The sequence below is a fragment of the Prenolepis imparis genome, unplaced genomic scaffold (genome assembly GCF_030444845.1).
Source record: "Prenolepis imparis isolate NDT839.2.m4 unplaced genomic scaffold, iyPreImpa1.0 SCAF_2, whole genome shotgun sequence".
Taxonomy (NCBI): Eukaryota; Metazoa; Arthropoda; class Insecta; order Hymenoptera; family Formicidae; genus Prenolepis; species Prenolepis imparis.
The window spans coordinates 1,369,068-1,384,726 of NW_028141160.1; the positions used below are offsets into that span (position 1 = coordinate 1,369,068).

At 34.3% G+C, this 15,659-nt stretch overlaps 1 protein-coding gene and 2 long non-coding RNA genes across 4 annotated transcripts; all 3 read left to right on the plus strand.

The window, feature by feature from the left end:
* Nucleotides 1-6,148: 6,148 nt before the first annotated feature.
* LOC145932786 (uncharacterized) lies at nt 6,149-8,246 on the plus strand. Of its 2 annotated transcripts, none has more exons than XR_014424783.1 (3): nt 6,149-6,224; nt 6,970-7,148; nt 8,039-8,246. It is a non-coding gene; the product is annotated as an uncharacterized LOC145932786 (long non-coding RNA). The 2 variants fall into 2 exon arrangements; XR_014424784.1 differs by having other exon boundaries at nt 6,970-7,057.
* A 3,464-nt stretch (nt 8,247-11,710) lies between these two features.
* LOC145948742 (uncharacterized) lies at nt 11,711-12,913 on the plus strand. Its single transcript, XM_083058335.1, has one exon. The coding sequence runs from the start codon at nt 11,711-11,713 to the stop codon at nt 12,911-12,913; it is 1,203 nt and encodes a 400-aa protein (XP_082914461.1).
* An 874-nt stretch (nt 12,914-13,787) lies between these two features.
* LOC145948986 (uncharacterized) lies at nt 13,788-15,659 on the plus strand. The gene is made up of 3 exons (XR_014427522.1): nt 13,788-14,772; nt 14,886-14,960; nt 15,073-15,659. It is a non-coding gene; the product is annotated as an uncharacterized LOC145948986 (long non-coding RNA).

Here is a 15,659-nt window from a genome sequence, read left to right on the forward strand (position 1 = left end):
AGGTCCAACATGACTCTCCGATCCTTCAGGGTTAGCAAGTTTAACTCTCTCATTACGCCATCATAATTATGATCACAGATGCTCATTGGCCTGTTTAACTTAAAACTAATCCCCCGAAGAAAACGGTGCTGAGTCCTCTCAAGCACGGCACACTGATTCGCCTGATACGGAGCCCAGACAATCGAAGCATATTCCAAATGTGGCCTTACAAGGGAGCAGTACAATAGCTTAAGCGTATTAATGTTGTTGAAAAGTTTACACGAACGATTGACGAAGCCCAGCATTTTAAATGCAGATCCCGAGATATGAGAGATGTGTTGATCGAAGGTTAGATCGCTGCTAAAAATAACCCCGAGATCACGAATGGAGTCAACGGCTGAGAGAGAGGTTTCATTCAACACATAATCACACGTAAATTTTTCCCTCCTGCGACTAAAATGCACAACATGGCATTTGGCAATATTGAAGTCAAGCCGATTCGTTTTACTCCAAGCCTCCAAACCATGCAGATCCCGCTGCAATTGGGAAGCGTCGGCCACATTTGATACCCTCCGAAAGATCTTAAGGTCATCGGCATAAAGCAGAAACCTGGAGTGAGCAAAAACCTCTTTAATGTCATTAATAAAGACATTAAAAAGTAATGGGCCCAAATGTGATCCTTGAGGAACCCCCGATAAAACCGCAATACTTCTGGAATAGGCGCTATTAATTTTTATGGTTTGGGATCTATTAGAAACAAAGCTCGCTAGCCACTCCAAGAGCCTACCATTTATACCGAGGGCACGCAACTTACCGATCAGGATCGTGTGATCTACGCTATCAAACGCTTTTCTAAAATCTGTATAGACCGCATCAACCTGGAAACCTTCCTCCAGCGCCGAAACAATATAATCATGATATAAAACAGGTTGGTGGTTGTAGAGCGAGAATTCATGAACCCATGCTGTTCCTTAATGATTATGTTTTTTAGTAGTTGTGACAATTTCATTGTAATAATGTTTTCAAAAATTTTAGGTATTATGCATTGTTTACTTATAGGTCTGTAGTTCGAAGTCATGGTGGAATCTCCCCCTTTAAAAATCGGCGATACAATGCAGGTTTTCCACCGCTCGGGAAATGTACCACAAGCCAAAGACTTATTAAAAATCAGCCAGAGTACTCTGGCCATGATGAAATTGCATGCCTTAATAAATAGTGGGGGAATGCCGTCAATACCGGGACTAGCGTTAGTATTTAGCTTGTTTACAAAGTCTAAAACCTCTCCAATGCTTATATCAACGTTCGTTAAATTCAAGTCTAGCTCATCACTAACATCGACACACGCAGAATTGCTTCCGGTGTAAACCGTCTCGAAATAGTCGGCAAAAGAATTAGCGATGGCTAAATCATCTTCAATAAGTACATTGTTATTCTGTATGCACGACGGGGAGGAACTTTTATTTCGAATGTTGTTAACAAAGCTCCAAAAAATTTTAGTATTACTGGATATAGCGGATTCAGTACTCCGTAAGTAACCCTCCCATGCCTTCCTGGAGAGAGTCTTACAACTGGATCTAATGCTTGCGAACTCGAGGTAATCGGAAATTGATCCCGTTCTCTTATAATTGTAGTGAGCTCTCTTCTTATTTTTAATACTTGCAATTAGCTCCCCAGAAAACCAGGTGGGAAAGGATGACTTAAACACAGTGCACGCAGGCACAAAAAATGAGATCACATGATCCAAATGCATATATAAGAAATCTACAGCACAGTCGACTGATAAATCCCTCAACTCTTCATCCCAAAGGATTCCGCTTAAGTATTCATTAATAGCCGCATAGTTCGCACGTTTAAAGTTTCTTTTAACAGCCCAGGATTTGTTCCCCGATGGCTTAGTGGGCATCGGCAGCGCGAAATCCAGGGCATGATAGCTGTCGCATTCAATTAAGTTTTCGGAGGCTCGTTCTACAGTAATCCCGGAAAGATTTGAAAGAACAAGATCTAACGTATATCCATGTACATTGTTAACAGAATTGTGCTGATAGAGATTAAGCTCGTTTAGATAACCCAAAAAATCATTAGCATGATTGACCAGACTGCATGACCGTGCAGTGTTACAGTATAGGGCACCCTCGCTGCCGTTAACGAAAGAGAGACGTGGGAGGTTGAAATCACCGGCAATCAAAAAATCATTATCCGAATACTTTGACATTAAGTCTTCCATAACACAACATTGCGATTCATAAACAGATACATCCGAGACCGGTGGTATATAAACCGCTCCCACAACAATATGTTTGTGACCCACACGAACGTCAACATATAGATGTTCAACACTAGATGTTGCGAGTATTAATTTTTTACATATAAAACAGTCTCGTATCGCAATTAGAACACCGCCACCCCGCGAAAGACCACAGACCTTGACATCTCTATCAACTCGGAAAATTTTAAATTTATCCATGCCAAGCTCGGCATCAACAATACTCTCATTTAACCATGTTTCTACGAAAATAATAATATCGTAGTTCACGGACGCCGACAACAAAGCACAACGAAGATCCGACAGTTTGGTTCTAAGACCCCGCACATTTTGAAAATATACTAGAGGGAAAGTTATTGGTTTTTTGTTTTACTGTGATGCACATTCACAATTTTTGGCGCTCCATTTATATAACGGATAGTCTTATTCTCTCCTGCATCCTGCGCCTCCCTCAATTGTGCCTGCAAGTTGTTCATGTGATCTCTTTGCTTCGGAGTCCTATCGAGGTAGATTTTTGCCGGTCCCTCATACTTCCTTCTCCCACGCAAGAAGAACAAGGCATCCTGCTTCGAAGGGAACGTTGCTCGGAGAGGTCTAGGATATCCCAGCCGCTTCGCTCCCAGTCTCGCAATTTTGACGCTTGGTACGTCATTGGGCCTTATTGTTTTTACAATGTCCTTGACAAGGTTCAGATCCGTGATATTAGAGTCCGCTGAGGCCTCGGCCTCGTCCAAATTAAAGAATATGAGATTAGCGGATCTCCTCTCTCTCTGCAATTTCTACTAGAACCTCCTCCTCAAGGGGTATGCCATTTGAGTGCAATCCCGATTTTTCCAAATCGTGAATCCTATTCGAAAGACGCTGGATGTCACCATTTATTTTATCCATATCGGCTCTAAGCGTTTCCAAGAACTCTCCCTTAAAGACAGCGAATTCCGAACGAATTATATCGTGAATGCTATTAAGGAGAGTCTGGTTCAAGGTGTCAGAAACCGGCGTGCAATCGATGAACTGATTACCCCGATAAGGATGTCCCGTGCGAGAAATGCAACCAGGATGCGACGACGTACCGCATTTAGGGCAGACAGCAGGCTTGACTACCCCCGTACCGCACCCCTTGCAAGTTTTTTTTCCATCCATAGTAATAAAATTTTAAAATTTTAATCTCGATAATAAGAGTGCGAATTCGTGAAGATGGATAATTTCCAACCGAATGTATACAAACACACACTCCGAGAGACAACTCAAAAAACACGTCCTTTCGTTGTGCCTGACTAATATGACATATACATATATATATGTATTCGTGAAATACTATAAATGAAGAAAGCCTCGCGTAAAAGACTGCGAAACTGCGACGACATGATCCTCGTTCTCGTTCTCGCTTCGACATCCGGAGACCTTTAATATAATTTATCTATATACATATATATAATAACAAATATATATATAATTAAGAATTTAAATGTCTTATGAAATATATATAAGGACTTAAACCTTTATTTTTTATTTTACCTTTTTGATAGTAAATGTATAATAGATTAATGAAATTTTTACAGTTATTAGAGCGACATCAAATACGATGACGCATGAATCGGATAATTTTTAATTAATAAATATATATGAATAATCAAAAATTATCCGTTTAAGTCGTGTTTGATGTCTTTTAATTGCAAAAATTCAGTAAAATATATTATAAAATGTATATAATTTTACTTTTACTATTTTAATTAAATAATTTTAATTATATAATTATATAATTTTACTTTTACTATTTTAATTGTATATATGCGCACATATATATATATATTCATCCGTGCACGTACGTATAGTGTATATATGTATATGTTAAAATGTAAAAATCGCATATAAAATATATATATATACAATATATATATTTTTTAAATTTATTTATATACGTGAAATGTATTTCTTATCTATAATTTATGGATATAAGATGTGTGGACACACATGCGAAAAAAATGATTTTAGATTTTACTTCTCGAAATGAAAGTGGATGTATTTAGCACGGACATGAACCAAATAATCGATGGTATCGAAAAGTGGATGTGGATACGTAGTTCCAATTCCTAAAAGTGGATGCACGGCGCTGCGGCCTAGTAAAAGCGTCCCACGAAAATCGCCTCTCTCAGGCTTCTCTCTGCCCAGGCAAACTCCGAATTGACATTGGAACCCTCTCGCGTGTGACAACGCGAAACTCCGGTTTCAATGTTGCCAACGCTGAGAAACGAACTCCCAGGTTTTACGTAGTGGTGTATGTATGTACACCTACACACCATTGCATTGCTCACGCGGACGCACGGTAGAGAGACAAGGATCGATAATCACGTTATCCTTGTTCCTCTACCGTGCTAATCACGTGACATGCTACACGCGAGATACGGCCTGAAAATGCTTTCTGGCCTTCCGTAGCAGAAGGCAGGAATGTAGCAAGGCTAATACCCAGACAGCACATGATATTATACGAATATTCTGTACTTATACTATGAATGTACGTACTGTACGTAATATACTGAGAATATCTCTATAATATCTCTCGTAGTATATCATTTTTCGTATATTCTCAGGATGTTTTCAGAACATCTTTTATAGTATATTATTTCTCGTTATATTCTCAGAATATACTTTTACGTATTAGGTGTACAACTTTGCTTCCGCCGTTTTCCTATAGATAGCTTTAGCGGTAAGTAGTGGTCGAAATAAATAGATCATAGACGTCATGCAATAAACTTGGGCATCTGTCAACATAACTCCATAGAAACATTAGTCGATTTGTGTCTGCATCATAAAGTTATTCTCGATTGAAAATGTCAGTTTACGAGTCAAATTCTCGTCATTTGCGGGAGGTTTTAATTTTCTGCTTCAATATGAAGAAATCTGCGGCTGAGGCTCATCGAATGCTCTCAAATACTTATGGTGAGGCCGCTATTAGTGAAAGAACGTGTCGTGAGTGGTTTCAACGCTTCAAGAACGGTGATTTTCACGTCGAAGACCGGCATAGCGGTGGAAGAGAGAAGGTTTTCGAAGATGCAGAATTGGAGGCATTACTTAATGAAGACTCGAGTCAAAGTCAAGAAGAATTGGCACGATCATTGGGAGTGACTCAACAAGCAATTTCAAAACGCCTCAAAGACATGGGAATGATTCAGAAGCAAGGAAATTGGGTGCCGTACGAGTTGAAACCGAGAGATGTTGAACGGCGTTTGTTTGCTTGTGAACAGTTGCTTGAAAGACGGAAGGGATTTCTGCATCGCATTGTGACTGGGAACGAAAAATGGGTTCATTACGATAACCCCAAGCGTAGAAAATCATGGGGATATCCCGGCCATGCTTCCACGTCGACGGCCAAACCGAATAACCTCCCGCAAATGACGAGAATTTGGCTCGTAAACTGACATTTTCAATCGAGAATAACTTTATGATGCAGACACAAATCGACTAATGTTTCTATGGGGTTATGTTGACAGATGCCCAAGTTTATTGCATGACGTCTATGATCTATTTATTTCGACCATTACTTACCGCTAAAGCTATCTATAGGAAAACGGCGGAAGCAAAGTTGTACACCTAATATATTCTCAGAATATACTTTTATAATATATTCTTAGAATATACTGTAAACATCTTTTACAGTATATTATTTCTCGTATATATATCGTATATTCTCAGAATATACTTTTACATATATTCTCAGAATATACTTTTATATATATTCTTAGAATATACTGTTAACATCTTTTACAGTATATTATTTCTCGTATATTCTCGTATATTTCAAGAATATACTTTAAAATACGCGAATTTATTTATTGGCGGGTATGTAGAGCAACACCATTTTGGATACGTAATTACCGGTGTTGCCGGCGCCGCGCCGGTCTCTTCCTCTTTCTTTGTGCTCGTGATGAGTGTGCAACACGCGACGTGTGGTTCTTCATCCAAATTCATCTGATATTAATCGCAGGTAATCCTTTTTATTTAATTTAAAATGCATGAAATTTTCAAATTCTATAAAAGATATTTTCAAGATATATGTCATTTTATGTTAATACTTGATAGTTTACGATAAAATATGTTATTGCAAATTAACCTCAAAATCGCATATTTTTGAAACTTCACTATTTTATCATCATGAATTTATAAAAAAATATTTATTTTTAAATACTTATTCTAAAACTTTTGCAATATTGCAGCATTGTCACAAAAAAGTGCAAGTTGAAATACTTCATTTTTAATATCTTGCAAAACCGTTATCCGAAAAATCACGTTGCAACATAAATTCTTCGCCTAATTCTAAATTCCACTACATTTTGAAATGAATGGCTTGAAATTATAATAGCGTTTGTACATTTTTTACTAATTTTTATATACATCTACCCTCTAAAATGATCTAACTTATTCATATATACATGAATATCTAACCGGCTTTCTCTCTTACTCAATTGTTAAAGTGCTTCATTATATTAATCAAATAATATCATTAATAAAATATAATTTCTGTCATGTTTTCTTATTTTTAATAGTTACGAGCAAGTCAATTACACACATGGGATATATCCCATGCGTGTATAATGTGCATATAAGGATGCGCGTTTAACATATAAATAATGTTTTGTTATGCGACAGATGTATATATTAATTATTGATATGTACACTGAATATATTGAACAAAAAGAAAAGTTTCACATTTCTATTATATTTTCTTGCAGGACAAACATAGAAGTCTCATTGCCTTTGAGCATCACCATCAGCGAAGCTGATTATTTTTTCATTATCTCTACGCATCAAAGACACATGGTGTGACGAAAAAACTGATAAACGCATATATTATTTGGAAATTTCTTCGAATTTTATTTTTGTACAGTGAAAATTTCTCCAAAGTTTTAAGGTATGTACATACTTGGTATTTTTGATCAACTATAAATTCTCAGAAGTAACGTGCATTATGATGACGAATTGTATATATATATATATATATATATATATATATATTTAGTTATTAGTAGCTAATAAAAATAACGGCAATATAGAAAAAAATGTTCTAATAATTGATTGTCAAAAATAACGATTTTCCATATATAATTTTGAAAACATTTTTGTAATTATTTAATTAATCGATTAATTTTTAATTTTGATTATTATATAGTATAATTATTTAATATCAAGATTTATATCAAAATCTAATACAGTCAATTTCCTTTATTCAAAACTTTTATTTTCCCAATAATTAATCAACAATCTTGATAAAATCTTGACAAATATTTAAAAAATCTTGATTATAATATATACATATATATATAAATTTAATAACACATATATCTCATGATTCAGTTATACGAATGATATGTGCTCTGTGGGTAATTGATTTGCGTATAATATACATATTGTATATATATAAATTGTTAAAGTGCTTCATTATTAATCAAATAATATCATTAATAAATATGATTTCTGTTGCATATATTTTCTCATTTTTAATAGATGTGATTGATTATATATATGTTATGCGCAAGTCAATTACACACATGAATATCCATGTTTGTAATAATATGTATAATCAATCACATCTATTAAAAATGAGAAAATATATGCAACAGAAATCATATTTATTAACGATATTATTTGATTAATAATGAAGCACTTTAACAATTGATAAAAATTTTGATAATATTAAAAATTTATATTTTGTTCTTATATTTTGTAATCGACTTAAACAAATTGTTTTGAAAGTAATTAATACTTACAAATTACTAATGTTTAAAAATTAAAACGTTTCAGGTGTGATAAGAAACTCTCATGCAGATGCAACAGATGATCAAATATCAACTCCGATAAAAATATGGTTAGGTCATGCAAAAGAAGCTGCAAAAAATGATATTTGAAGATATATATTGTTCCTAAAGTTTTTCAACTAGTCAATATATTATATACTATATATGTGTTCACTACGTGCAATATATAATATATTATATATATGTGTATTAAATATATGTGCAATATAAAAACGAGAGAAACTTTTTCTATTAAAAAGTAGATACTTCATATAAAAATAAATAAAAAATGTGAAATTTTTGTCTAAAGCTTTGTTTATAAATTTCACTAAATAATTTCACATTTTTATTTATTTTTTACATGAAGAATCTACTTTTTATCTTACACCTATATATTCCAACTATCTTCTACATATGTATATTCATATATAATTTATTAGTAATATGCTTAAAATATTCTACAAATATACTGATAATATACCAAGAGATATTACTAGTAATGTGATCAAAATATTTTGTTAATATACTTATGATATACCAAGAAATATTCTCAGTATATACTGAGTAGGCTTCTAGGGCAGACATAGGAACATCCTCCGCACATTCTCAAAATATCGTGGTACGTATTTCGAATATTAATGGAATATACACAATCTACGTTTGCGATATACTGCGTACATGCTCACGATCTACCTGTGCTGTATGGGTAAGCACCCACTTTTTGTAAATTTTATATATGCTTATGCACATATGTGCGTATATATAACAAATAGTATCAAAAATTTATATATATGTCTCCAAATTGTACAATGATAAATAATAATGATAAAATAATAATTCGCAGAGTGAACTAACCCAGGTAGCAAACACACGTCATTTTGACGTTTTAAATTGGTCATTGACTACTTTTGACGTCATGAGTTGACGCTCTTATGACGTTAAAATGACGGTCTAATGTCACAAAATTCTTGACGTCATGACATGTACCGCATTTTGACGTCATAAAATGTACCGCATTTTGACGTCATAAAATATACCGTATTTTTGACGTCATGGAATGACTTTGTACTGCTGCTTACTGCTTATTGCTTACTCTGTATACTGTTTGCTGCCATTGTAGACGACGCTTTACGTTTTACGTACTCATTAATATGCATTTTCTTTACTTTATTAAAGAGAAGAATAATTCTGTTGACACTTTTACTATTTGATCGCTAACACAATTTCGACAAGATGGCAGTCCGATTTTCTTTCTTCAGAGAACGCTAGAGAGTATAAATAAAGGAACGTTCGGTAGGCATACTTACATTTATTACAACCTCAGGTGTAATGTCAAATGCCAATAAACCACGATACAAAATTATAGTATATACACCATAGCAAATTTATAGAGATAGAGATACAACGTCGAAACACAGCATCGACAACCAAAAATGAAACGCTGCTCCGTCGAAACACGAGAAGGATACCGAAGAGCCACGTGCCACGTCAGTTTAAGACTTAAATATGACGTCAGTTTAAGACTTAAATATGACGTCAGTTTAAGACTTAAATATGACGTCAAAATAATGCCACATTGTGATGTCAATATAAGGTCATATAAAAAATAGGTCACTTTGACGACATATGATCAAAAATGACCAATTTGAAACTCAAAATGACGTGTGCTTGCTACCTGGGAATATACAACATGTAAGACACGGGCGCTTATTAGACTTGGCAATTTATTGCTTTTTCACTTCTACTTTTTTATCGATATTTTATGTATCGTCAGCGCGATAGAGAGACAAGGAGAGAACGAGTATTTTAATTCTTGTCTAACATGTAGTGGCAATTGTAGATTTATAGGCTAACAAATATGTATTACTTAATTACTTTTTGATTATATTGATGTTACTGTATAAGAATATTTGCTCCATATAAATCGTGATGTAAAGAACATACGAGTAACATATTATAAATAGCTCAATGCAAGGTGTTCGGTCTGTCACCCTGAAGACTCAAGTTCAAGTCTATCAATATGATTTTTTATATAATATATTAGAATATATAAAAATTATTTTAAAATATATATTTTTAAAGGCGATTAACTTTAAGAATTTTTAAATATTGAAAATATCAATTATTTTACAACTATCATATACATAAAAATGCAAAATAATTCCGTGAATAAATTATAATGTATCCTGTAATAAATCAATAACTAATATATATATATATATATATATATTGATTACTGATTTAGAGAGATAGATTTATTATTGGATTAATTTATTTACCGAATTTTTTGCATTTATATATACAATGTGTTTGTAGTTGTAAAATTATTGAAATATTTTCAATATTTAAAAATTCTTAAGTATCGCCTTTAAAAATATATATTTTTAATAATTTCTATATATTCCAATAATAATAAATATAAAAAAATATATATATATACCGATAGACTTGAACTCGAGTTTTCTGGGTGATAGACCGAACACCTTGCATTGAGCTATTTATATGTTATTCATAAGTTATCTTTATATTATTCTTTATGCAGCTGATATTTTTATACAGTAACATCAATATATAATCGAAAAGAAATCAAGATAACACATACTTGTCAATCATATATATACTATATATACATACATATATATATATATATATATATATATATATATATATATATAGGTTCATTATTATTACTCGGAGACCACATATTCACAGGTTTCCTCGTCACGCATGAATCCCAGCTTAAATTTTAATGCTCCTCCTGCAACTTCGACTGTCTCTTCCTTTTCCTTGAGTCACCTCCCTCCCTCCACTCCTTCCTCCCTGTCTTTTGAAACACATCTTGATCCTCTTTCCTTTTCCAATTCTGCCTCACCTATTTCTGACATAAAAAATAAGTGTTCGTGAATCTAACATCCTCTCTCATCCCTCACGAGGTACAGTGCCTCCTTCAATTAGGTGAGAATTTTTGTCTGCCTGTCTCCAACAAAGATAAAAAAACCGTGGTCCAATTCATAAAAAGTGTCGAACACAACATAGACAAACTCAACACGGAATACCGCTTAACCGTCAGAAATAGATCATTCCAAATCATTAATAATTTTTCCTCTCTGCATATTCACACATCCTTACAAGACAAATTCCTAATTAAAGCCTCCTTGTTGACAAAGAATTTCATGCGTGATAATCCGAGTATTATTTTTACTCGCGCGGACAAAGGTAATGTCACCGTCGCTTTAAATAAAGATATGTATCTTTAAAAAATGACAGATTTACTCAGTGACACGGATACATACACGGTGGTAAAGAAAGATCCGACTAGAACTCTAATTAACAATCTCCGTCAGCTACTCATGTTGTGGAAGCGCAGAGATTATATTTCAGAAAAATCTTACAAGCTAATGAATTGCTCGGATAGTACATTACCGCGTGCTTACGGATTGCCAAAAATTCACAAGCCGGATTGTCCTCTTAGGCTAATCGTCTCTTCAAAAAACAGTCCATTATATTTCTTGGCTAAATTTTTGCACGATATTGTACATGCCTCGCTACCTGTAGCCGACAGCCACGTTGCTGACAGTTTTAAATTAGAGAAACTTAAAGACGTATACATTGATAATCAACATAAATTAATTTCTCTTGATGTTGTCTCGCTATTCACCAACATCCCATTAGATTTGCAATGGACAGTGTCGCTAGTAGGTGGCCGGACATAGAGAGGAAATGCGTCATACCAAGAGACAATTTTCTATCGGCTGTGAAGTTTGTGCTTGATTCTACGTACTTCTCCTTCAATAGCGTATACTATAGACAAACATTTGGCACCCCCATGGGCTCACCGCTGTCACCGATTATTGCTGATCTAACGTTACAGGACCTAGAAGGCAAGGCGCTTGCGAACTTGCCGGTTGCACTTCCTTTCTATGTTCGATATGTCGATGATGTCACGTTGGCGGCCCCTTCCTCCATGCTCAAAGACATATTAAAGACCTTCAATTCCTTCCATCCGAGACTCCAGTTCACAATGGAGGAGGGCGTCGATAATCGACTTAACTACCTGGACGTCACTGTTATTGTTAACGATGGGAAGTTGGAATTCGATTGGTTCCATAAACCGACGTTCTCCGGGAGATATCTAAGTTTCGAATCGCGACACGCTCTTTGCCAAAAAAGAGGCACAATTTTCTGTCTCACAGATAGAGTTTTCCTCCTGTCACATCCCAGGTTCCATAGAAAGAATTTCGAACGCGTTATAAATATTTTGCTCGATAACGGGTATCCAGTGCAGTATATCTTTGATACAATTAACGAAAGATTGAAATTTCTGTTCGCGAAATTTAAGGAGAAAAATAATTCTTCTCTAAGTAATAATGACACAAGCAAAAAAGAACAGCTTCCAACCACTTTCTTTAACATTCCGTATGTCCCTGGCATTTCCGAGCAATTTAGTCGTGCAATTCGAGATTTGGATACAAAAATATCATATACCGGTATCAATAAGCTCAACAAGTTTATTAAAGTGCATAAAGATAGCTTGCCGAAAGACCTTCACACGAACGTTGTATACAAGATCTCCTGCAATAATTGTGACGCTTCTTATGTCGGTCAAACGCGCCGTTTCCTAAAAACGAGAACAAGCGAACACCGCAACCACATCAATAGAAACACGACGCAGCGCTCGGTCATAACAGACCATAGACTCCTAAACCATGAGTTTGATTGGAACAGCGTGGAGATCCTGGATGAGGAGCCGATTCTAGGGAAAAGACTCATGTCCGAAATGATTCACATTAAATTACAAAAAAATAGCATCAATTTACAAAATGACACGGAGCGTTTAGACCATATATATTTCCCGATGATAGAAAATATGTATAATATCTAAAGCGAAGCGGGCGCTCATTTATCATCTGTTTCCTGTCGACCTCATTCTGTTTATATTATTGTCTCGATCTCATCTTTCCATTTAAAGACCAGTCGCGATGTATCGGTTAACAGGGGCGATTATATGTACGTTCCCGTAGGCCTTTGTGTTTTTTAGCATCGGTAAGTTGCCTCTTTCTTTCTTTGCTAGCTCGATCAACTTTTCCTTAATCAACACAGGTTTGCAACAATATGCATTTACAAACGTTCTCTTTCCGTTTGGTAACGATGAGAGGTGACGCTGTTGCGATTATACATTGGCTGCGGGGCCCTTCGCCGTTTTTTGCCGCACGATCCTTATACATCTTTTGAATAATTCTTCTTTCTTTTATGTACGTATTGTTTTTATCTTTAATTTTAATTATTCTCTATCTGAAGTTGGTCCTCCTTTTCATTAGAATTATACTACATTTCTGTTTACCATCTCCTCACCGTTTTTTGTTAAATAATTTTTTGCCATTTTTTCAATTTTTTATTTTTTATTTTTATTTTTATTTTATGTTTGTACAGTTTACTGAAGATGGCCCGAATCAGGGACCGAAACGTTTGAATAAATTAATTTTTTAACTCTAAGTTCGTTTCTTTTTTTTTTGTCGCGCTTCTATCGCGCTCGGCTCTTATTAGCCCGTTTATCTATTTTATATATATATATATATATATATATATATATAAACTTAAATATTTTAAATATTAATAAGGGTACAGTAAGGCTTTATTGACGAGCAATAGTAGTTGAAGATTAAATTAAATGTATTCTAATAGATTTGATACATAATATACAAATATTCAAGACGAACTTGATACAATATACAAATATTCAAGACGATACGTTTCGATACTCACTAGTGTCTTTTCAATCGTTGGAAAAAATTTAATGTGTTACAATTTGTTCATGTTCATCGTATTATTTAGCGTATTATTTAGTCGGAAATTATTTAGTCAATATTAAAATCGCAGTAGCACTCGCATATTTAAAACTTTATCTTTGTCTGTGTGCATGTTGTTCTATCTTCTTCTGGCCTTCCGTAGCAGAAGGCAGTAACGTAGCAAGGCTAATAAGCACCCACGTTTTGTAAATTTTATATATGCTTATGCACATATGTGCGTATATTATATATAAATATATATATATATATATCACTAAAAATTATATGTATGTTTTATAATTGTCTAATGATAAATAATAACAGTAGCATAATTGAGAGTGAATTAGTATACAATCAAGAGACACGGTAGTGTCTCGCGCCTAGTTTGGGCGAAGCCGACCCCTCAGAAGCGAGGCACCGTGTATCTTTACGCGAATCGGACAGTTGAGATATTCATAGTTTCGGATATCAATATAAACGGCTGAAGCTATCGAGTTCTTACTACGCTTAATCGATAGATTGAGGTCGAATTATATTAGGAAAGTGTCTTTATTTTTGCTCTACGTTCATTATAAACGAAGATATCACGATGCAAAGTTTCAATATGAAAAATTTCTTGTAAGAAACGTCCACGTCGTCATCGTTCGCAAGTCCCCAATGTGCGCATGCGCGATTCTTGTACAGTTCCAGCTTTTGGTACAAGAGTGCGCTATAGTGGCGCTTCGTGATTATCGTACGAACGATGTGTTTAAGGGAGAGGATTACATAAGTTAGGTTAGGCAAACAGATGACTTGTTTATATCACCTGTTGCTTCAACGTCGAATATTTGTAATTTGTGATGCTGTACGTATATGTACACTATTACATTGTCTAGTTTGAGTGCTTTTTAATTTATAATTTTATCTTCTACTGAATTAAAATGTAGCAACAAATATTATAGATTGATCGTCGCAGGTGTGTGTATAATTTTATAATGTAAAATTATCGGTTAATTTTACATGAGTGTGTATATATGTAAATGCTTGAAAATATATATTCTTCGTGTCAATTTATCGAATATGTTATAGTATAGAGAGATGATTTTGTGATGACTTCATCGCGCATTTTTATCGACACATGTGTGCGCAAAATGCATGTTGCAGGTAACACATTCATGCTAATTATTGTAATAATTAAATGGTGATGATATGCAGACACACATAATATATTCGATACGTATATATAAGTTAATTCTGTTGTATGATATACTTGCAGTTTTGTCAGACTATATAAATTTTTACAAATAAGATGGAGAAAAGTAAGGCTCAAACAAGTTTAAAGAATGCGCAAGAAAGGACCTTAATAAGATAAGTGAGGTCAACGAAGGTCAAATGTAATGATCAAAGACATGAATGCAAAGTAGATTCTATTCGCTGGTTTGGCATTACTTGATTTGGCATTAGTGTCGAGAGGACTGGATTATTATGTATATATCGAATCCAATTTCCACTTTGTGATGATAAAATGCGTTTTCGATTTTTAAAACAGAGATCTGTATTCCTGATTGGTTTGGGAATTGGTTTTGTTTTTCCGTTATTACTGTCTTTATTAAGGAATATATTTGTGATTGATTCGACGTGCGAAGATCAATCATTGTGGCAGAATATTATCTGAGTAAATCACCTCACCATGAAGAGATTGTTTTACGGCATTGGGAGAAAGTGAAGAAGACGTCTGGCTATTTTAATGACAGCGTGAGAGGTTATATGTAGTATACACATCTCTTGATATGTACACACGTAACATGTATGTGTCTTTTGATATTTATAATATATTATATTCTTTCATAATATAATATCTAT

Excerpts from the sequence above, each read along its gene's own strand:
- LOC145948742 (XM_083058335.1), top strand. The coding sequence starts at position 11,711 with ATGGACAGTGTCGCTAGTAGGTGGCCGGACATAGAGAGGAAATGCGTC.